Genomic DNA, 24,824 nt, shown 5'->3' with positions numbered 1-24,824 from the left:
GACAAGAGAAATATTTTATATGAAGTACCTTCTAACAATTTCTACATTCACTAAAGTCATTTATTAAGGGTTAGGTCTCCAGGAATAAACAACAAAAAAATTAAGCTCTGCATCCTCAACATTTAGAAATAATTTTCCCAATATATCATTAGTATCTCAGCTGTGAAAAAAAAGGAATGGTTATTAATAGCACTTAATCTGCAGCAAGCATTCTAAATGAAAGTCTTCATTTATGTTTATTCTAAAAAACAGGTGGATAAAAGCTTTTTGGGTTGTTTTTTTTTAATCACCAACTGGCAGGAAGGACGTTCTTTGCAACAGAACAAGGTACATGGTACAGTTACACCATGGTTCAGATATTAGACATTTTCACTGACCAAAAAGAACTCTACTTAATCACATTTTTTATGTCAGAAATGAAGGAAAAGGAAACAGGAAGAAAACCCTAGAACTTTAAAGCCATCAATTAGCACGACCTTTTGAGTAAGGTGTGTGACAAGGTTGTCCATTTAAGATTAAGACAATATTTTATATAAGCTGTTATATGATTCAAAATCATGATACACTATTTAAAATATTCTGACGGATGGTTAATGAAATCCAGAAAATATTTTCAAAACAAGTAGAAATCTGCAACTACTACAGCTAAAGAAATGATCGATTTCTTCCAATTCACAGGAGATTCCCGAATACTATACATGTACATAATATGTACAATATAATGTGTTCAACTTCCCCAAACACTTTTAGACCAATTATCCTTTACTGTTCTAAAATATCCTTACAAGTAGGGGAAGAGATTTATATCATAGGAGACATATATAAAAAATTCACATAACTTGTCCAAAGTTACACCATTTGTTAATAAGAAAGTCAAGAATTCACCAAAGGCCTCAAGCTCACTCTAGGATACTGGGCTTTTTAAAAAATTCATTATATACATATATAAAATCACACTGAGTAAGGATAACAATGAAAATATTAGCCAAACTTCATACAAACTCATCAGCACTTCAATAACAGATACACCCCATATTTAGCTGTGAATTTTAAGCACTGACAAAGTGATATTTACATAAAAGATGTTATTGCACTTAAGAATATTTGTAAAACTTGCAATTTAGTCTAATATGTCATAGTACAAAAGTAAACTTTCATGCCATAAGTATATATCTAATTGCTAATTATATTTTAGGCGTTTTTGTCATTTTAAATTTTAAAACTTAAGGATGGATTTTAAAAATACTTCTAACAGAGAAAGATAAAATCCCTTTTCTGAAAAGCTGTCCTAGGGAATATCACTTACAATGACATTTCTGAGGGTGTTAAAGCAATTTCCCACTTACATGTGTTTAGTTATTATTACAGCTGTCAAGTATACAGAATGACCCAGAAGTCTTAGTGCAGCATTTAAGCTTCAGAAGAGTAAAAAAGCTGCACTAAGACTTCTGGGACACCTTGCATTTATCTATTTGGCATTTATTTTTTATAACTTTTACTTCTGACATAGCACTTTACGTGTGGAAACACAACAAAACCAGCAAAACATAAATCTAGCATTTCAAAGATAAATTATCTCATTTGAACATTAACAATAATCTTTGAGCCAAGATTAGGTATCATCTTTCCCATTTTAAAAATGAGGAATCTAGAACTCAAATGTTTCACCTATTATATGATCAACCTAAGTTAGAGCCAGTACTAGAACACATACAAAGAAACAGAATCTTGCTGTTACTTTTGTTTCCAGAACTTTCTAAAGTACATCATGCTTCCTTTCCTAATAGCATTCACAACCTTAAAACAACTATCTACAATAGCAGACTGGCTGACTTAGTTAACATAATGCTACCTGAGTTAAGTGGTGTGATGTTTAAAGAACTGACTTTACTCCTATTTTTAAATGGTCTCAATGTATTACAAAAGGAAATAATAGCCAAACAATATTTTCCTATATGCTACAGTAATTACCAAATGCCCAAACAGGAGGCATCCTATGTACTTAAATCCAACTAGCTGTGCCATATACCTGATGAATGGACTTGGTTTTTGAATAGTGCTAGAGGTGACAATATCTCTACTGCAGTGATACATATAAGTCAATGTTATGGATCTGAACTTCTATTTTAGCAGGAAATGTAACACCCAGACTCCAGTTCCTCAAAGGTTTGAACATATTCAAAGGCATACTGAATCTAAATCACCCTATCAAACCATAAAATCTCTCAGAAGTCAGAGACACTAGAAATCATAAAAGGGACTATTATGTCTCAATCAGCAGTAATGTCAGAAAGGCAGCATGATATAAAACAAAGGTACCAAACTCCCAGCTGGGTTGAATGTGCTGCCTGAATCAAGATTCAAAAATAACTGGAAAATGTTTAACAACCCAAAAAAAAAATACAATACAACACAGACAATGTTAATTTGTGGTTTTCTAAGTCAATATACGACCACAGGAATCAGTTCTATTTGAGTCTGACATCAGCGATATAAAGAGTACTGCACTCAGCAGAAGACTCAAGTTCAACTCCTGTGTTATTTATTATCGATGTGACCTTGAACAACTCAAAACTCAATTCCTCTATCTGTAAAATGAGGAAATATTGTGGAAAATACTTTGTTAACTATAAAGCAGTAGATAGAGCACTGGGTCTGGACTCATCTTCCTGCATTCAAATCTGGTCTCAGACACTTATGAGCTGTGTGACCCTGGACAAGTCGCTTAACCCTGAATGCCTTAATTTCCTCATCTGTAAAATGAGCTGGAGAAGGAAATGGCAAACCACTCAAGTGTCTTTGCTAAGAAAACCCCAAAAGGATCACAAAGAGCCACATATGACTAAAAAAAATGACTGAACAATATCACTCAAATTCCAAAAAGAGAAAGAGGCATTAGGCAAAGGAAAGGGCCGTCTGAAATACTGCCAGTGACTGAATCATCTTTTTTGGGGGTAATCTCTCCTGGTAGGGGAGAGATGTGGGAGACAGACACTTGACATATAACTAAATTCTTCTAGGCAATATTTTTTTATCTTTTATAGTGTGCTATTCTATCATCTGTTTGACTTAAAACACTCCAATTCCTCTTAAACAGTCACATGGGATTTTCAAAAGTAAATTTAGATTAATTTTGTTTGGGACATTTTTTTTTGGAGTGGAAAAGGCAAGGTAATTGGGGTAAATGACTTGCCCAACATCACAATGCTAGAAAGTGTGTCATATATCTGAAGTCATATTTGAACTCAGAGCCTCCTAACTCCAGGGCTGGTGCTCTATTCACTTGCGCTACCTAGCTGACAATTTCCTAACATACTATAAAGCTAGGAAAGCTTTGAGAACTATAAGATTTGAGATGAAAATCACTGCTCCTAGGAATCCAGGGCCTCCTAAATAGGTATGTTATTAATCCTCAGCATTTGTTACATATATGTTTAACTTTTTTTTAACATACAGATTTTTGCTTAGTAAGTGTTATCTCATTAGGTCTGTTACATTTGTGTTGGCAGAGCCCTTGGTTGCAAGATTACCCTACTGGCCCAAATTATTCAAGTTTTTATATGTATTTGACACCTCATGGAAAAAAATGAAAACATTTTTAAAGGCTTTTCACATTTTATCCGTAACATTTGCATGAAAATAAAATTCCCAATTCTTTAAACCTCATTTTTTCCTGCTTATTTCCTACCTGAAGTCAAAACATTGAAATCACAATTAGCTGATGTGTAAGGAAGTATCCCTGTGGCTAAGCAGCAGGACTGTGGAGCTCATAAGACTTTTTCATGCAAACACCCTTAGTAATAAAGGAAAAGAAATAAAAGATGTAAACGACAGTTTACAATTAAAATGCTTTCCAAAATTTTCCAAAAGGTGTCACAACCCTGACTTATGAAAATACCATGCATTCCAAACCAGATACTATACAACTTTGTAATAACAGTGCACATGTCTTGTTTTAAACAAGTATGAAATGTAATACGGGAGAAAGCACACATTCATTACTTGTGGTATTTTAAAACAACAACAAATCTTTAATATAAATACATTTTTCACTTATTATACATTTGCCTAAGTTACTCTATATCAGCCTTAACTGTAATCGTCAGTTCTAAGTTGGTATTTTTATTTTAAATAAATTTTTTAATTCTGATATAGCGACAAAGCAATTTGTGACAAAAACAAAAAATTAATAGTAAATATAGCAATTCAAAGCATTAAAGTTAATGCAGCTCAGAATCCATAAGCATCCCTTTCAATAAATGTACTAAGAGAAAATTAGTACTCACTTCCTTGCCAGGTGAGAGAAATTAGGTAAAGATGATAAATTCTAAGTTATATGCTATAATCTGTTATTTTCATTTTTTAATTCTGTCAGACTTTGAGAAACCTTTATCTGCTTGGCACATGTACTAACTGGCTAAGTATAACACATCAGGATTTTTGTCTAATACTCAAAGGAATTTATGACTATTATGTGTTGAGCAATTGTTTTGCCTTTCCAATTAGGTCTAGTCTAGAACTAAAAGATAGCCAGATTCTTTCTTTTTTTAATGATATGATAAAAAGAAAAAGGAAGGCATTTAAAAGGAGACAAAAATTTCAGGGAAAAATAGCAGTGCAAGTAGTTCAGTAAGTAATGGTTGCACATTAAAATTTACAAGTTATTTTACACAACTGTCAAGAAGTGGGAACATTTACTTTCCAAGGCATATTTCTTCACTTATCATGAAAAAATATGCATAAAACAAGTGTTAAGGAAAAATGAGTATTAAAACAATATTTAAAAGTAGCAGTATAACAATTGACAGAGAATCCAACAACTCAGCAAGAAAAATTGTTACCTCACTGAAAATATGAATATGCCAATATTCTCCTTAACTAATTCACTTTCTAAATACTTCACGGAAAAAAATGAACTAATGAAAAACAAGCCAAGTAAACATTTAAAAGCCTCTACAGCATGAACAGTTTGGTCCTTTAAATCACAGTTAATTTTAAACACACTACACATTTCTACCTTGAACTATTACAACAGTATGATTTTCTTCATAACTACATACATAGCCTTTGGGGATATCCGTGTCTTCATTGTTTCCAGGGTCGTTTTCTAAGTGTTGCTTAATTTTTTCTTCCAATCCCACAGCATCTGCTCCTTGATACTGGTCGATTCGCACTTTGTTTCGAAAAAAGAGAAATGTGGGTGTTGCTGATATATTGTTGGTGGCAGCTGTTCCCTAGAATTCACAAGTTAGACAGTGCTATGAATTAAGAGAAATCCTAAAAAATATTCAGTATTCATATTACCTTCTTTATAAGTGCAAAAAGCTTAATGAGTAAGAACTAAAAACGTGCATACAAAAGAGTAGACTTCACTAAATGTCTTTATTCCAATAGACAATTCAGAACTAAGTTATTTCCTGAGATGAGGCTTGTTCCTAGGAGAAACCAAAGTACAGAGTTTCCCAAAGCCCTATACACCACTGCTGCTGTCTCCTCAAACAATGTTAAAGGAATACCCATATTTTAGGCACAGGGAAGGACTACAGAGCAGGTAGAAAGACCACATGGTTCATTAGTACTCTAATGATAGCTAGAGAAAGTCCCCAAGCATGAAGAATGATTTACACAAAAACATGGACATACATCAAACAAAGCTGATATCACTGAAGACTATAAATCTGTTGTGATCCACATTGTTAGTGAGAGCATCCACTAAATAAATATCACAGGTAAAATCACAGGTCGATTAAAGTACTGAAACATGCTCTTTTGACTAGTTGACTACTCTGACTCTATTGACTATGTTAACTCTGTAAAGAGAATCTTTTATTTTACAGCTAAAGGTGTTAGCCAACCACCTAAAACAAGGGATACTGGAAATTTAATCTGAGAATTAAGCTTATTAAAAATGTTGCTTCTAAGACATGAAATATTAAGGGTCAAAAACTTATAGTGATAACAAAAAGTAGACCTACAATGAGTACTGAACAAATACAGGATTGTTTTTCTTTTCATTCACCAAACCAATACAAAAACAAATCATATTTTCCTATCTAGCAATGTACACAAAACACAAGACCAGCAATGGCTTCTTATATCGCCAAAAGCTATGGTTCTATATTTCAATTTGAAGACAGGAACTTATTTTTAGGAGTAAGGGGTCAGCATTTTAGTATTTTCAAAGAGAATTTCCCCTTAATGTTGTTTCTTATAAATACAAATGCATAAATCATGCAAGCATTTGAGCTAATCATGCTTAGTTTGGCTAATCAGCCACAAATATAGTGACTCGGTGAACAACCAATCTCAATGTCTTTGCTTCATAGATAAACAGGAAAGTTATCAGTTCAATAAAAAACATCTTAACAGGAGACTCTTCTAGTATTTCTGCTAATCTACTCACATATGTTCCTCTGGCTTTGGCAGATAATGTCTTAGTTTTTTAAAATATCACTGCTCTTCTGAAAATTATCCTAAGAATAATCACTAACAGTCATTAGAAGAAAAGCTATAAAATTTAAAGAACCAAAACTTGGTATGTCTAACCACAGCTTATGAAGACTAACTTTGTTAAATACTGTGGCTATATTTATAGGCTTTGTACCTGACTGTGTAATACTAGTACCTACAGATCCATCCATCTTCAAAAGAATATCTATCATGAAAAAGTAAAATGTAAAAATTAATGAGAATGCAGCCGGATATCAAACTGATTAAGAATATCTATCATGAAAAAGTAAAATGTAAAGATTAATGACAATGCAGCCGGATATCAAACTGATTTCCTAAAGAAACTAAAAAGACCCAGACTTCTACTTACCTGACACTGATGCACGTCCACTTCCAAAAAAACTGCCTGTGGATATTTATTGCTCAGAGCATTGAAAGCCGGTGCTATCCGTAAACACGGGCCACAGCTGTTTAAAAATAAAGAAAATATAGCTTACGAAAACTTCTAAATTTGGCTAAAAACTAAATTTTAAGAGCTAAATTAAGATGAAGCCTTTCATTTTTACTCAAGTTGTAAAAGGTGAAGAGACAACACGGTACTCTGGACAAAGTATTTTAGTTCAAGTCAGAAGACATGCAATATCCTAGCTCTGACAATTATCAGGTAACAGGTTATAAGCAAACTGTTCTCTAACCCTGTTTCCTCATCTGGAAAATACTTGTATCACTTAGCTCACAGGGGTGTTGTGATGCTCAAATGAGAGGGTGCATGCAAAGCACTTTGCTAACTTTATAGACCATCTTAGTGCCAGATGCTACTATCTGTAAGATGTAGGTGATAGATACACTTGCACAAGGGTACAGTGAAGAAAATATTTTGTGAATTCTAAAGTCCGTAAAATTTTAAGATATTCTCCATCCATTTTAAATAACATTTTCATTAGATCTCCTTATTATTCCAAGATCTAACAAAATCTAAACTAAATTTTCAATTTCTGCAGGCTAAATTTCTGACTTACATATGACCTGAGATGCAACAACAAAAAATCTGCTGACAGTTATGTGATCAGTTAATGTCAACGTTAGTCAGCATTCAAGTGGCTAATATTGTATTAAATTTTGAGAACAGAAAGCTTGTTGATTAATTTAAGTCCCTCCCAACATGAAATACTAAATATAGAAGGCATTTGATGATAATAATTCAGTGTACCTTGCAAATTTTCTGTTTCCTATTAAAACTTTAACATTAGCATGTTTCTTCTAAAAGAAGAAAGATAAGCCTGAAGTTGGAAAGACTCATCTTCCTTAATTCACATCTGGCCTGACAGTAGCTGTGCAACCATGGGCAAGTCACTTAACCCCATTTGTCTCAGTTCCTCATCTACAAAATGAGCTAGGGAAGGAAATGGTAAACCACTAAAATATCTTTACCAAGAAAACCCCAAATGGCATCACAAAGAGTTAGACATGACTGAAATGACTCAACAACAACAAAAATCTGGCTGAAGTATATTAAGTAAGTAATGCTATTATTGCCTCAAATTTAGATTTTCATCTCTCCAATTAATCCTTTGAAGCACAATTATAATGGTAAATCCATTAAGTTTTCCCTGATATCTCCCAGACAACTCAATTTAACAAACATATTAAGCATCTACCATTTGTAAGGCACCATGCTAGACACTGAGGAAACAAAGAAGAAAAAAATGGCAAAATTCAAGCTTAATTTAGCTTTCAATCTAGTAAGAGACACACAGCATATGCACAAATGACTGTAATACTCATATAGGAGGAAGGAAGAGATTCTAATGCTCTAGGAAAAGTTACAGAAGAAGTGAACCCTTTCAGCTGAGGAAGGGGGGGGGGGTTAGAAAAGGAGGGAATCAATAGAGATAAAGGAAGAATACATTCTAGGCATAAGAAACTATGCACAAATACAGAGAAGCGGGACACATCAAGGCAAAACTGGGAATAGCTAGTAGCCTAGTTTGGCTGAAATCCCTTTAAGAAGAATAATGAAGTCTGGAAAGGTAGATTAGAGTCAAACTGTAGAAGGCCTTAAATAACACTTAAATCGCTTGTATTTAAGACAGAGCCAAGATGGTGGAGAAAAGGCAACGACTCACCTGCACTCTCCCCCAAAACCCCTCTGAACACCTTTAAATAATGTCATAAAACAATTCCTTAAGCAGCAGAACCCACAAAAGAACAGGGTGAAATAATTTTCCAGCCAGAGACAATTCTGAAGGTCCACAGGAAATGTCTATCACATCTAAGTGAGAGTGGAACACCGGTCACGAGCAGGCCTTGAGAGCTACTGCAGCAGCAGTAGCACCGGCAGCAGCAGCATCGGCAGCAGCAGCAGCAGCTTTCTGAAGCTCTCAGCCCACAGACAGCAATGGGGTTGAACAAATGATCAGAAGGAAATCACAGAGCTGTCTTGATGGCACTGGGGGCAGGACTGTTGCTTTGCCCATACTCAGATCTGGGTTGTAATCCTGGGTGGCAGTGCCAGGGCAAGGAGGAGCACCAGCTTGTAGAGCCAAAGCTTGTAGCCAGAGTGGAGCAGGGACCCTTCTCAGCTCCAGGGCAGAAAAGAGTTCACGTGTTCACTCTCAGACCAGAGCACGGGCCAGCAGAATAATAAACACACCTTTCCTTAGATCATTCCATCTTGGAAGAACTGAAAACTTACAAAGCCCTATAAGCATCTGTGAAAACAGTTGCACAAAACTCCTGAAGCTTCAGACAGTGCCCCAACACCCTAGAAGCAGAACTCCACTTTAACAAAGAGTTAAAAGTCAAGAAATAGACTGGAAAAATGAGCAAATAACAAAAATTCTGACCGTTCAAAGTTACTATGGTGACAAAGATCAAAATACACACTAAAAAGAAGATAAGGTCAAAGTATCGATATCCAAAGCCTCCAAGAAAAATATGAATTGGTCTCAAGCCATGGAAGAGCTCCAAAAGTATTTTAAAAATCAAGTAAGAGAGGTGGAAGAAAAAACTGGGAAGAGAAATGAGAGTGATGCAAAAAAATCACGAAAAATGAGTCAACAGCTATGTAAAGGAGACACAAAAAAAATACTAAAGAAAACAGCAAGTTAAAAAACCGACTGGGTCAAATGGTAAAAGAGATACAAAAAGGCAATGAGAAGAATGTCTTGTAAAGCAAAACTGGCCAAATGGAAAAAGAGGCAGAAAAATTCCTGAAGTTTGAAAAAAAAAAAAAAAACTCCTTAAAACACATGGATAGGTATATACAAATGGATAGGAGGTACATAAGATCACTGAAAAAAATAATTCCTTAAAAATTAGAATTGAGAGGATTGTGGGAAGATGGTGGGGTAGGTCAAAATATTCCAAGCCCTCAAGATCTTCCCCCACAAAAGAATTAAAATGGCACCTTAGGGTGAAAAAAGTGTGGGTGGAGATAAACAAGAACAGGAGCATAACCAAGGTCCTTCAGAGACAATTTGAAAAGATCAGAAGAAAAATCCCAGGATGAGGTTTGGTCCCTGTGAAGAGTAAACACCTCCAGGTTAGGCTCCATACCCTGAGGTTAGTTGGTTTGAGAGGCTGCCTAGGCCCCAGCCACCAGAACTTATACCCCTGGTATAATGAGAGGTATTGGGCATTTGAGCCCAGGAAAAATCAAGGGAACCTCTGCTGACCAGGAACACCACACCCAACTGAGCTGCAAAGAGCAGTGAGGGTGAGAAAGAACCAGCACCCACCTGATGAGTGCAGAAGCAGTGGGGCAGAAAGCCCCTGGCTGTGGGCTGGAGGTTTGGCTTTGGTTTCAGGTTAAAGGGAAGAACTGAAGATCTGGGGCAAGAGGCACCATTCCCCATACCCCAGGGCTAGAGGTGACTACAAATAAGCTATCACCACAAAAAAAAAGAAAAAATGCACAGGCAAAAGGACAAAGAATCCAACTATAGAAACCTATTATGGGGATAGAGATGACAGGGTTCATCTTCAGAGGAGGAACTTGAAGTAAAGAAACCCTCCAAGAGTAATGTTAAATGGTCAGCTGCCCAAAAAGACTTTAAAAATCAAATGACAGAGATGGAGGAAAAACTAAGAAAGAAAATAAGAAAAATCCAAGAAAAACAGGAAGGGTATGAAAAGAAAGGAGATCCAAAATCTCAAGGAAGAAAATGACACCTTGAAAATTAGAACTGGACAAAGTGAAGTCAGTGAAATTATAAGAGATCAGGAAATGATTAAATATGAATAGTGAAAAAATTGAAGAGAAAGTGAAACATAAGAAAAACAACAGAATTGGAGAATAGATTAAGAAGAGAACAATATAAAAATAATTGGACTAACCAAAAGCTACAATCAAAAAAGAATTTTGATACAATAATACAAGAAATAATTTTAAAAATTGTCCTGAAGCATTAGACCAAAAGGGGGTGGGGGTGGGAGTAGAAATAGAAAAAAATCTATCGATGATCACTTAAAAGAGATCCTATGAGGAAAACTCATAGGAATATCATAGTCAAATTCCAAAATCTTCAAGGAAAAATTATTAAAAGCCTCAAGATTAAAACAATTTAAATATGATGGTGCCACAATTGGAATTACATAAGACCTAGCAGCAGAAACATTAAAGGACTGCTGGTCTTGGAACACAACATATGGAAGAGCAAAAGAACTGGGGCTCCAGCCAAAAATATCACACCCTGAAAAGTTAACTCCTATCCTGAATGAAAAAAAAAGTGCTCAGCAGGGAACAAAAGAAAATTTACAAGGAAGCAACTAAAAGATGGACAATTCTCAACACAGAGTATTATTGATCATATAAACTTTCTTGAACGGAAAATTTATTGTTACATATTTTGAATCTTCTCATATTCTGCTATGCACATGCCATGCCTTTATTTCTTTTTAACTTTGTATTTAAGTTCCAATATTTAAGTTTATGATATGTTTTTGTTTCTTTTTTTATTCTCTGTTTTGACATTTGAATCTAAAATAAAATTTTGGAAAAAAAAATTAGAATTCAGGAAATGGAAGCTAATGACTTTATGAGAAATCAAGAAACAATAAAACAAAACCAAGAGAATGAAAAAACAGAAAACAATATGAAATGTCTCACTTGAAAAACAACTGACCTGGAAAATAGATCCAGGAGAGATAATTTAAAAATTATTAGACTATCTGAAAAGCCATGATCAAAAAAGAGCATTGAAATCATCTTTCAAGAAATTATCAAGGAACACTATCTACTATTCTAGAACTAGAGGGTAAAACAGAAATTGAAAGAATCCAATGATCACCTCCTGAAAGAGATACCAAAATGTACCCTTAGGAATAATAGAATAAAATTCCGAGCTCCCAGGTCAAGGGCAGAACACTGCAAGCAGCTAGAAACAATTCAAGTAGCACAGTGTCCCAGTCAGGATAACACAAGATCTAGCAACTTCTACATTAAAGCATCAGAGGGCTTGGAACATGATATTCCAGAGGGCAAAGGAGTTAGGATTACAACCAAGAATCACCTACCCAGCAAACCTGAGTATAATCCTTCAGGGGAAAAAAACAGATATCCAATAAAATAAAGGACTTTCAGCAATCCTGATGAAAAGACCAGAGTTGAATAGAAAATTTGACATTCAGATACAAGAAGCAAGAGAAGCATGAGAAGGTAAACAGGGAAAAGAAATCATAAGGAACTTATCAAAGTTGAAATATTAACATTCCTACATGGAAAAACAATAATTGTAACTTATGAAACTTTTCTCAGTAGTTGAAGGGATTAGAAATATATATATATATATATATATATATATATATATATATGAGGGTATATGGGCATATGAATACATATGTGAATGTGTATATACATTTACAGGTATACATAGATAGAGGGCACGGGGCCAATTTAACAGGAAGGGATGATACTTAAAAGGTGAAATTAAGAGGTGAGAGGAATATAATGAGAGGAGATGGGGAGAGACGGATTGGGGCAAACTATTTCATGCAGAAGAGGCAAGGGAAAATGGTTACAATGGAGAGGAAGAATAGGAAGGCAAAAGGGAATGGGTCAACCTTATTCCTATTGAATCTGGCTTGAGGAGGGAGGGAAATAAACACTAAATAGGGGATCTCACCCTCCAGGAGAATAGAGGGATAAGGGGATGAGAGATAAGAATAAGGGGATGAGAGGGGGGATGATGGAAGGGAGGGCAGGCTTGGGGGGAGGGAAGTTGGAAGCACCCACTTTTGAAAAGGGACAGGATCAAAGTAGAGAATAGAACAAGTGGGAGGTGGGATAGGAGGGGGGGAAATATAGTCAGTCTTTTACAATATATCTATTATGTTACTGTTTTGCATTAGCCACACATGTACATTACATACTGCTTGTCTTCCCAGTGGGGGTGGCTGGCAGGGGGGGAAGGGAATGAATCTGGAATTTAAAGTTTTAAAATCAAATATTCAAATATATATGTGTGTGAGTGTGTGTGTGTATATACTATTATTAATACCATCTTACATGTAATTAAGTAATAAGATATACAGGCACTGAGGCATAGAGATCCACTGGAAAAGTCAAAACGGGTATGGGAGAAAATATGGGAGAGAGCAGATTGGAGGTGGGGATATCCTGTGGGACTGCTGTTTTGGGGGAATGGGTGGGGGAAAAACGGGGAGAAAATTTGTAACTCAAAATCTGGCGGAAACGAATTATGTAAATCAGAAGTTAATAAAGCATTTTAAAAAAAAGGAAATCATAAGGGGCTTAATAAGGTTAAACTCTTTACATTCCTATATAAGAAGACACCTGTAACTTATAAACTTTCTTATTATTAGGGCAATTAGTAAAGTATATATAGACAGAAGGCATTGATATGAGTTGAATATGAAGGGATGATATTCTAAATAAAAAATTAAGGGGTGAGAAAGAGGAATGCACTGGGAGAAAAGGAAAGGTAGGGGTAGAATGGGGTAAATTAACTCACATAAAAGAGGCAAGAAAAAGCTTTTACAGTGAAAAAGAAGAGGGGGAGGTAAGGGGAGTAGGTGAACCTTACTGTCATCAGAATTAGCTCAAAGAGGGAATAATATATACTCAATTGAGTACAGAAATCTATCTTACCCTAGTACAAGGGGGAGTAGGGGATTTGGGAATGGGGAATTGTGAATATCAAAGTCATTTCTGGATTTAAAACATTCTGATTACAGATGTTTGAACTTCAATATTGCATTTTCTAACCCCAGCTGCTTTCATCAATCCTTAGATGGGAAGAAACTTAGTTATAAACAAGTCTAAGTCCTTCACTTTAAAATAAAGATAGTATGAGGACCACAGAGTTTACAAAATGATTTGCCCACGATTACAAAGTAGCAGTCAGGACTGAAACCTTTGTCTCCTTTCTCCCACAGTACAGTTTTGTACTAAACTAAACCATATTTTGCTCTTTTCCAAGAAAATGATTGACTCTCACAAATGTAGGATGAAGTTAATAATTCTCATGTTTGCTTATTGTTTTTCATTGTTTTTTTTATTTAATCTTTAGCTCTTATATATATATTTTTTTAATTCTGTGTACAAATAAGAAAAATTTATTTAACAGCTCATGTTCACATTTCTATAGTGATTTGGTAATAAAAACATATTGGACAGGGGGTGGCTAGGTGGAGCAGTTAACAGAGCATTGGCCTTAGAGTCAGGAATACCTGAGTTCAAATCTGGCCTTAGACACAACACAAAACTAGCCATGTGACCTTGGGCAAGTCATTTAACCCCAACTTCCCTACCTTCCCCCCTCCAAAAAGCCAAAAAAAAAAAACAACCATATTGGACAGTAACGTATGTACTGTTAATTGAAGAGAGCAATGGAGAAATAATTCTTGGATGCAAGGAGGCCACAACATACTGCCAACAATGACTTCTGAATAAGATAAAATGTAAAAGGTAACAAGGACATGTATGCTTAGACAACAAGGTAGAGTAATTGGTTATATTCAACTAGGAGTAACAGCAGTACAGAGAGCTGTACTCAGAAATTACCCATTAAGTGTTAAAAACACCTAAATGAAGGCCACATCCTCCATAAAACAAATATATGAGATATAAATAAGAAGGTCCAGATCAAAACTTCTGGATGAGTTGCAACCAGTTTAATTAAAGGGAATATCAACAAGATCATGGATCCATCAAAGTCATATATATAATGATACTATAAAAAATTATAAGAAGATAGTGGGGGGGGGGTCCAAAATCGTCCCATCTACAAAAAAGAAACTGAGGCAGAGCTCTGAGCCAATAGTACTATATTAAAGGATCCAAGGTCCCCTCTTCCTCATGATAGTTTTATAGTGCCTGATACCCATAGACACGGAAGAGGTAAAGTAAAATACAGTCTTAGAGGTTTACACATCTTGATTTTGATGGACCAGGAAAGTCAGAAATGATACCTCAGTATGAGCAATCACAGGATGGGCAACTAAATGGTCCTAAGATTGGCCCCTCTTCATGTTGGGCAAGCGAGGTACAAAAACCATTAGGGGACTTTCCATTATTACTTCAAGACACCCAACCCACAATGGGCATGGTCAAGGTGATTAAGTAAAAGAGGGTGGAGGTCCCCTAACCAGCATCCCTGTGGTTTGGCAAGTGAACCTTGGAACTTTTAATAGATTGTTGAAGACTGAACTTAGAGCTTATAGTTCAAAGTTAGGGGCCTATTATAAGAAAGAATTTATCTTATCTAATTACCTCTAAATATATGTAAAATATGTATTAATTTGTATAATTCCTATACTAATATTAGTTGACTAGACTAAATGTATATTAATAGATAAGCATACCAACTATAATCACTATCCCTAATGGTAGCACACAAAACTAATTAATACTGACTGGGGTAAAATAGAAGTACAATAAATCATTCCTCTCAATGGTTTAGAAAAATCTGAGGGGAGGCTAGGTGGCACAGTGAATAGAGCACCGGCCCTGGAGTCAGGAGGATGAATTCAAATCCGACCTCAGATACTTGACACACTAGCCATGTGACTTTGGGCAAGTCACTTAACCCCAATTGCCCTCCAAAAAAAAAAAAAAATTTTGAACAGACTTATATGAACTGACACAAAATAAAGAGGAACCAGAAGAAAAAATTATACAGTAACAATACAGTAAGGACAAACTTTGAAAGACTTAAGAATTCTGATCAATATAATGGAACCAACCAGTTCCAGAGGACTCATAAGGAAACATGCTACCTACCTCCACACAGAGAGGTGATGGATCCAGTGTAGACAGAAGCATTTTTTTTTTGGACATGGCTAATATGTGAATATGTCTGCTTGACTACACATATTTGTAATGAGTTTTATTTTTCTTGTTTTCTCAATTGGGGAGGTAAGAAAAGAAAATTTGAGACTGAAAATTGAATTTTAATAATTTTTAAAGGAATTAAAAGTAGCATATTTACTGCAAGTAAAACTAAATTATTGGTCCTAAAGCAAGAAGGTTTCTTTTATAAACACCAAAAGGAGCCCTGGGAAAGTCTGAAGACCTAAGTTCAAAATCTTAGCTCCTTAACTTACTATGTAAATTTTGACAAATTACATAAATTCTTCTAATCTATTTACTATTTTGTTGATGTTTTCATATTATACACATTTATAAATTACTCCCACTGTCTGAGATCTCTTGGAACCAAGTGAAACAGTTAAGTACAACTAATTACATTGAGACCTCATCTGAAAGTGCATACATTTCACATCTAAAGCACACTACCCTCTCTGCCCTACTCTATTAAAAAAAAATTAACAGGGATCTATTTATCTCTCTCCAATCTCTCATCCTGTTTTTTTTGGGGGGAGGGGGGAGGAGACACAGAAAAATATATTTCTTGTAAACAAGTATGTATAGTCAAGCAAAACAAATTCCCTTATTGTCTGTATACAAAAATATCTCACTGTGCAGCCTAAATCCATCACTTAAGTCTCTAGAATAGAAAGCACGCTGTCATCAGTCCCCTGGAATCATAAATGGTCACTGTTCTGATTATAATTCTTACAGCTTTCAAAGTTTTGTCTTCACCGTTGTTACGTTATTATAGAAACTTATTTTTTTTTGCCCCCTTTTTTTTCGAGGGGAGAGGCAGGGCAATTCAGGTCAAGTGACTTGACACATGGCTAGTAAGTGCTGAGTGTCTGTCTGAGACCGGATATGAACTCAGGTCCTCCTGACTCAAGGGCCAGTGCTCTATTTACTCTACCACCTAGCCACCCCAGAAACTTATCTTATTAACTATTCTTATTAACTATTCTCCTACTTCTGTTCATTTCATTCATCAGTTAATCAAAGTCCTCAAAATTTTTTATTTTATAAAATGATGTTAGAGTATAAATTGTTCTTCTGGTTCTGCTTACTTCATTCTGTATTTCCTTTAAATCTTCCCATATCTTTTTCCTCATTTGTTATGGCACACACATCACATTCACATACCAATCAGTCTTTCTTCCATGACTGTAAGTCTCCCAGTTTTAAAGATCCTTTTCTTCTTTCTTTGATCTCCTTGATAGCAGTGATACAGCTGGGTCAAAAGGCATACATTGTTTAGTAACTTCTGTTACTTTTGCAACTGGTTTTTTAGAATGGTTTACCCACACAGGATTAGCAATAGTGCCTTGGTGTGCCTGTTTTCTCAGTTGCTCCAACATTTTCCATTTTCCATAAATGTCACCTTTGCCCCTCCAATGAGTGTGAGGTAAAACATAAGAACTGCTTTAATTTACAATTTTCTAACTAATAGTTATTTGGAGCATATTTCATATAAGTACCTTCCCTTGAGAATTCTATGTTCACTTCCTTAAGACCATTTATCAAGTGATCCCCAATATAGAAAAAAACATGGTCCTAAGAGGTTCCCACTCTAATGGGTCAGACAACATGTAAATAACTATGCAGATACATGGTATAAATACAATGTAAATGGAAGATAAATCTCAGAAGGAAAGTAGCAGGGGAGAGAGTGGAGATGCCGGCGTAGGGGAACAGGAAAAGGTCTCCCTTATATAGCAGGGTTTCAGCTAAGTCTTAAAAGTTAGGGAAACCCAAAGGCAGAAGTGAGGAGGCTATTAGTGAAAATCTACTGAATCAGGAGACATACTGTATAAACAGCAACTGGTCAAGTGTAGGTGGAAATTACCCAGCACAAATATTTTCTGTTCAAAAAGTCCATTTTTTAAATGGTCAGAGGATATGAACAGTTTTCAGATGAAGAAATTAAATCTATCTATAGTCTTATGAAAAAAAGTCCTAAATCACTATTGATTAGAGAAATGCAAATTAAAAAAACTCTGACAAAAATCAGATTGGCTAACATGACAAAACAGGAAAATGATAAATGTTGGAGATTTGGGAAAATTGGAGCACAAATGCATTGCTGGTGGAGTTGTGAACTGATCTAACCATTCTGGAGAACAATTTGGAACTATGCCCAAAAGGCTATAAAACTGTGCATATCCTTTGATCCAGCACTACCACTACTAGGTCTGTATCCCAAAGAAATCATTAAAATAGGAAAAGGACACATGTATGTACAAAAATATTTATAGGAGCTCTTTTTGTGGTGGTCAAGAATTGGAAGTAGAGGGAATGCCCATCAATTGGGAAACAGGTGAACAAGTTGTGGTATATGAATGCAATGGAATACCATTGTGCTGTAAGAAATGAGGAGCAGGTGGACTTCAGAAAAACCTGGAAAGACTTGCAAGAAGTGATGTGAAGTGAGCAGAATCAGGAAAACCTTGTACACAGTAACAGCAACATTTTGTGATGACCAACTCTGATAGCCTTAGCTCTTCTCAGTAATGCAATGATCTAAGACAATTCCAAAAGACTCATTATGGAAAATGCTATCCACAGCCAGGGAAAGAACTATGGAGTCTGAATAAAGACTGAAATATACTATTTTTCATATTTGTCTTATGTTTTTTTTCTTTCTCATGGTTTTTCCCTTTGGTTCTAATATGTGTAATATGATTGCCTATATTAGACTGTATGCTTTCAGGGAAGGGGGGAGAGGAAGAAAATTTAAAACTCAAAATTTTATAAAAGCAAATATTAAAAGTGAAAAATTATTTGATTTTTGTTTTAAAGATCATCTTTTTTATACTAATTTACTCCAGGAGGAGTAATGGAATATCACAATCTGAGAAGAACCAAAATGTATATTTTAATAGAGATAAAAATTTGGGGCTGTGATTATGAGTATAGAAAATTCCTGCCCCCAGTACAGGTTAGCACCTTCTCTAAAACTTATATAGTCTTAGAGACAGTGAATGGCTCTGTAAGCCTAAGTGAATCATTTAACCTCTCCGTATCCCAGACAACCCTTTAACACTATCACTTAACAGATTATCCAATATTCTACATTAGTAGGAGAACTAGGTTACTCCCTGCACCAAATGTAAAAAAAAAAAAAGATACGGAGAAAAGGAATAAGAAAAAAGTCTATCACCACAACAACCAGCCTGCTCTGAGGCGGGTGTGGGTGTGCGCGAGTGTGTGCGTGTGCCCTTGTGCTTGTGCATGGCTGTATATAACAAGAGAAATGGAGAGAGACTAAAAGATAGAGCCAGAAATGCAGACAAAAATAGAGATAGTCTGAATCACAAAGACCTGCTGAAGAAACTAAGGCCCTGGCAGTGGCTTTGCCCAGGATAACAGAGAATCAGCAACAGAACTCAAGCGCCACCTCTGATCCTGTGCAAGTCTCCCTAATCTCTAGGGAAGACTACAACCGGGCAGAAGACAATACCTCATTAGGAATTCTCAGTATCAATGCAATCACAGATCCAGTACAAAAATAAAAAGAAAGGAAGGAAATAGTTTATTATCCCAAAACCGCAGGAACAATAACAACAGCTTACATTTACAAAGACTTTAAGTTTTAAATCTTGATCTTATTCTCTCAGATCCCCAAACAAGGATTACTCACATTTTACAGAACAGGAAACTAAAGTCAAGTGATTTGCTAACGTTCCACAGAAAACTGGCTCAGAGCTAGAACTGAAACTCAAAGACCCTTAAGGTCAAGGCCTCTCTCATCTTTTGTCTTTTTATCCCCAGGGCCAGTACAATGCCTAGTGAATTTCTAGTACACGGATTTTTATAAATCAGAATACTTAAAAGAAAAATGCATTCTTATCCTAACTGAAAGTCCTCAAAGTAAAGGCTTTCAGTTAATTCAGATTAAATTTTTAAAAAATTTTAAACCTAAATATATGAATATAAAGGAACACCACTGTGCTCTAAAAGATGATGAACAGGATGGTTTCAGAGAAACCATATAAATTGATGCAGAGCAAGAGGCAGAACCAGAAGAACAGTTAAGACAATAACAACTTTTAAAAAGACTGAAGAACTTTGATCACCCAATGACCAGCCATGATTCCAAAAGATCCATGATGACGCATAATACTCACTTCCTAACACAAAGGTAACTGACACAGGGTACAGACTGAGGAATTTTTTGGACATGGACAATGTGGTATATATATATATATATTTGTCAGAAGGGTTTCCTTTTTCCTCTTTTCTTGTAAGAGAGTATGGAAGTAAGGAAAGAAAATAGATTTTTGCTGATTAAAAAAATAAACTTAAATATATATATATAAACAATATAAAATATCTTTTAGTAGAATTAACTACCATCTTAAACTAGGCTCCTTCAAAACTGTTAAAAATCGTAACTTTAGAAAGCTCTACTACTACTATTCAAGTAGGATTCACATTTTAACTTTATTTTCACTTGTACAAAACACCCTACTCCAGAAATGAAATTAAATTTCACTCATTCCTAACAAAATGTCGGTGGCAGGGAGGGAAGGACTGGAGCTATTTTCCATATATAGGCACTCTCACATATAAACCAACTTTTTCATGCTTTCAACTGGCAATATCATCACCATTAGAAGTTTCTCTAATCAAGAATCTCTCATGCAGGGGCAGCTAGGTGGCACAGTGAATAGAGCACTGACCTTGGAGTCAGGAGGACCTGGGTTCAAATCCAGCCTCAGACACTTAACACACACACAAAAAAAAACTAGCCATGTAACCTTGGGCAAATCATTTAACCCCAATTGCCCTACCTTACCCCCTCCAAAAAAAGCAAAAAAAAAATCTCTCATGCTTTATTTTTGCCCAATAAAAGAGAGTTAAATTAAAAGATGAACAGGAAGTATCCTAATAAGGGTAAGTGGAAAAGATAAGTCAATATATGTTCCCTGTCTTTTCTGCCTTTTTTTTTTGTCCTTTCAACTTTCCTAGACTGTAGAAACAAGAGCTATTCAAAGTACCCCTTATTGCAAAGGAGTAAAGAGCAGGGCTAGGAGGCCACAATATCTCTCTAATCTTCCTTTGCCAAACTAAAAGCCCAAATCTGAACTACAAAGGAAAGGAAATTTTAATTTTTTTTTTCAAAGAAGCAAAAATAACACACAAACATTTGTGTTAGAAAAGGAAAGGGAGGAGGCCAGGAGTCCTTCAATGTAAAAACAAGGACCTAAAGACTAAGTAGGGAAATCATTCTCTTTCAGAACATTTAAAGACTGTGACTAAGCCCAAAAAAAGGACAGACCAGTGAACAGTTAGAGCTAACCAACAGATGAGATTCTATACAGAGATAAGGGAGCAGATGCTTGTCTCCGCAGAAATGATGACATCTGATGCACAAGCACTGCAAGGTGAAGAGTCTACCAGTCAGAAGGAAAGATAAAGGGCGGATGATAAGGCCCTGCTGAAGGTCACAGGTTACCAAGGAGGCTTTTTTGTCATTCTGAAAATAGAGGCCTGCTCATACTCCCTACTTCTGGAGTCTCTGGGACACCGTGGATGGGCACAAGTAACACTACCAGAAAGACTCCAGATGATTAAAGATGCAGAAGCCTTAGGCAACAACGTGAAGACTGAAGAAAAGGGTGGTTATTTTATTACCGCTGTCCTCCCTAACCCACACCCTTCTACATTTCTTTCCCTAGTTCTACAGAGGGCATCATCATTCTTCCAAGCTCTGCTATCTTGATCCCTCACCCTCTTATCCAAACAGGGCAGCTAGGTGGCAAAGTGGGTAGAGTGCCAGGCCTGGGGTCAGAAGGACCCAAGTTCAAACCTGGCCTCAGACAGTAGGCTTTGTAAAGTAAGCTGGAGAAGGAAATGGTAAAGCACTCCAGTATCTCTGCCAAGAAAACCCCAAATGGTGTCACAAAGAATTGGGCACAACTGAAATGACTCAAAAACTTAGTACAATCGGTTAACAAACTTTGCTTAAACTGTATCTACTTCCTCTCTCAATTCTGATCCCTTCTCTACTCAAAGCTAGCACCTTAGTGCAGGTTCTCTTGACCTCCCACCTAGGTTTTTGCAATAGCCTAACTGATCTCTGCCAAACTGATTTTCCTTAAATTTAACTCTGATCATGTTACTATTGTACTCAATAAGCCCTAGTAGCTCCCTATTGCCTCTAGAATCAAATCTTAACTCCTGTTTGGCTTTTAAGGCACTTAACAATTTGGTCCCAATCTATCCTTCCAGCCTCATTATATTCTCCTCTCACCACACTTTGCAGTCTGATCAAACTGGTTTTCTCTGTTCATCACATACAACGCTACATTTTGTTTCCATGTCTCTGCACTGGCTACCTCTTATATCTGACTTGCACTCCCACTGCCCGCCGCTCCCCCCCCTTCTATGCATCATGGAATCCCCCTCTTCCTTAAATGAAACTCATAGATCACCATTTACATAAAGGCTTTCCTGATTCCCCCTAACGCTAGTGCCCTCAAATCACTCACGACCTCGAGTTTATGACAGAATGTAAGCTTTTTCCAAAAGATTGTTTTATTCTTTGCATTTATAATCCCCAGAACCTCAGCACTGTCTGGTGCTTAATAATTGCTCTTTAATTTGAATATAGTGATGAAGGACTTCAATTATATAGACTAGTGAGTCCTCAGCCAAAGGATGAACAGCTAATATTTCCTCAGGTTGCTTTAGTGATAAGCAAAAAGTGAAAGGACCAATAAGGGAATTGTCTGTACTGTGTCAAACTCTAATAGAAAAGGATTACCTGGGGCTACATGTAGACTTAGAAAACTATAAGTTAACACTACCTGTGTTGAATCAGGTTACGGTTATACTTGGGAGTTTTGCAGCTGAGTTTGACTTCTCTAGTCATGACATCCTCAAACACAACATTCTACTGCTGCCTCTGAGCCTGTCTGATGTTACTCTGACCTGGAATGGTCTCCCTCATCTTTACCTTTTAGAATCCCTTCAAGATTCAATTTAAAAGCTATCTCCAGATTTCCCGATTTTCTGAATTATTCTGTGCTCTCCCTTCATTCCACCTCCAAACATTTTTGTAAATACTACATTTTATTTGTGTACCTGTGGAATGTAAGATCCTTCAAGGCAGATGCTGTTTCTTTTTTGCCTTTGTAGCCTCAGAGTAAACCTTAATAAAAGATTACTGAATTGATGAGGTGAATTTTTCTGCTTGACCCTACAGGACAGGAGGAGGAATGATTGGTGAGAGTTACAGAGGCAGGTTTCTACATAAGGAAAAACTAGTATTTAGTACTATCGAAATGTAAAGTGAGTGTTGCAAGAGGACATCAGTTGCCCTTCATTTTATGTGGATGAATAAGGACCTGTCAGAGAAGTGGGAGAGGGATTTTTACTGCTGCAAAGTGATAGGTTGAACCAGATGGCTGTTAGAAGTTTGAAAGCTTTTAACACAGAATCACAAAACCTCCAAATTTGAGATTTTGTGATTCTGCATTAAAAGTATTCAAACAATTATCTCTTATGTTTATGAATATCATCAAGGATTTCCTACTAAGTAGATTTCTGAACTAAAAACATCTCTAAATTAACTTATCAAATTTGTCCTTAATCTGAGTTTTCAGTAAAGATCCAAATTATTTTCATGCACCAAAGTAAGCAAGACAGTAAAGGACACTGAACAAATGTAATGCTATTAAATTCACTCATCAATATATCCAATATTCAGTTTAAACAATCTAAGTGCCTGTACAAGGCTGAAGCTACAGATACATATTTTTTAAAAAAGTTTCTTCCCTCAAAGTGCTTATATTCTACGGGATGCATTTCAAAACCCTATGGCACAAGATTTCTATTGAAGAAATATTCCCTAAGTAGAAAAATTTTCTCTGTAATCAAAAAGCATTTACTGACCTCTACCATTTCCCTTTCCCCTTACTGTGAAAAAAAAAAAAAAAAAATGGAGAATCGTAGATTTACAGGAGGAATTTTTAACTTTTTTGGTGTGCCATAGACCCCTTTTGGCAATTATATTTAAAGAGTTGTCAAAATATTTTTTATAAAACAAGTCCAAAGACATCAGAAGATAAGAGCCTCTGTTTGGGAGACCAGACTCAACTCTCCCATTTTAGAGATTAGGAAACTGGTCATCCAGGAGATTAAATGACTTTCCCCAAGATCTTACATTGACAGAGAGATGGGATCTGCCTCCAGAGTAAGTATATTTTTCACTGTATTCTCCTCAGCAACTGGAAAAGAACTTAGTGTATCCATGAAACAAAAAAATTAGTTCCTTTCAAAAAAATCACAGTCTCACTTCTGTTTTAGCTGAAGGCTATGAAAATTTTATATATGCTACATCCTAGAATTTCAGTTTTATGGGCTACTGCAAGAAACCTGATGAAGCATGTTGCTGGAAAACTCAGTTGTGGTCACTGTCCTTGAAGTACCGCGTGTGAAACTCAACTCTGGTTTCATTCATGCTTGAAGGACTGCACTTCAGTCAACATGACACTCAAGTACTGCTCTCTCTGCGTCAGCTCTGCCACCTGGCTGTAGGGGCAGGAGGCTCTAATCAACCTCACTTATCCCCCACCTTCCTTCAAGAGCGGGCTCCCTCCCCTCCAGGACCCGCGTCCTGAGAGATCTATTTCCCGTTTTCACAGGACTGAATGGAAAAATGGTCTTTAGTATAAAGTTTTACTAGAAAGACTTCTTCCAACTGAAGGCGCCTGTTATACAAGGTCACGGATGTAGAGTCAGAAGGGACCTCAAAGGTCATTTCGTATATCTATGTGCCTAAAGTCACTAAATCTACACCAAAGGAAACAATTAAATGACAGGGACCGAAGAAAAGGCGATCAATGCCGGGATTAAAGTAATACCCTTGTTCCCTGAAGAGTTTTCCTGTCAAAGGTCCCCATTCCCATCCCTGTGTGAGCCAGGGGTTCTGAAACGCGCTAGAGCTTGAGGCTTACGCAGTACGACCCTAACGTCCCGGAGCTCCCTAGGGTCACCACTGTCTCCCCCCGGTGTCACCACCACTCTCCCCCCCCCC

At 36.3% G+C, this 24,824-nt stretch overlaps 1 protein-coding gene across 1 annotated transcript in view; it reads right to left on the bottom strand.

Moving 5' to 3' along the window:
• Positions 1 to 24,824, bottom strand: part of LOC138171978 (thioredoxin-like protein 1) — a 49,354-nt gene that overhangs the window by 23,320 nt on the left and 1,210 nt on the right. Inside the window, exons 2-3 of the mRNA XM_069101583.1 lie at positions 6,821 to 6,917; positions 5,061 to 5,234 (exon numbers count right to left, since the gene is read on the bottom strand). Coding sequence (XP_068957684.1) covers positions 5,061 to 5,234; positions 6,821 to 6,917 — 271 coding nt within the window. The remainder of the gene's footprint in view (positions 1 to 5,060; positions 5,235 to 6,820; positions 6,918 to 24,824) is intronic.

The sequence above is a fragment of the Petaurus breviceps genome, unplaced genomic scaffold (genome assembly GCF_028583685.1).
Source record: "Petaurus breviceps papuanus isolate PSGF00001 unplaced genomic scaffold, PetGlider_PUasm1.0 128, whole genome shotgun sequence".
NCBI lineage: Eukaryota > Metazoa > Chordata > Mammalia > Diprotodontia > Petauridae > Petaurus > Petaurus breviceps.
This window is presented reverse-complemented; position numbering and strand designations above follow the sequence as displayed.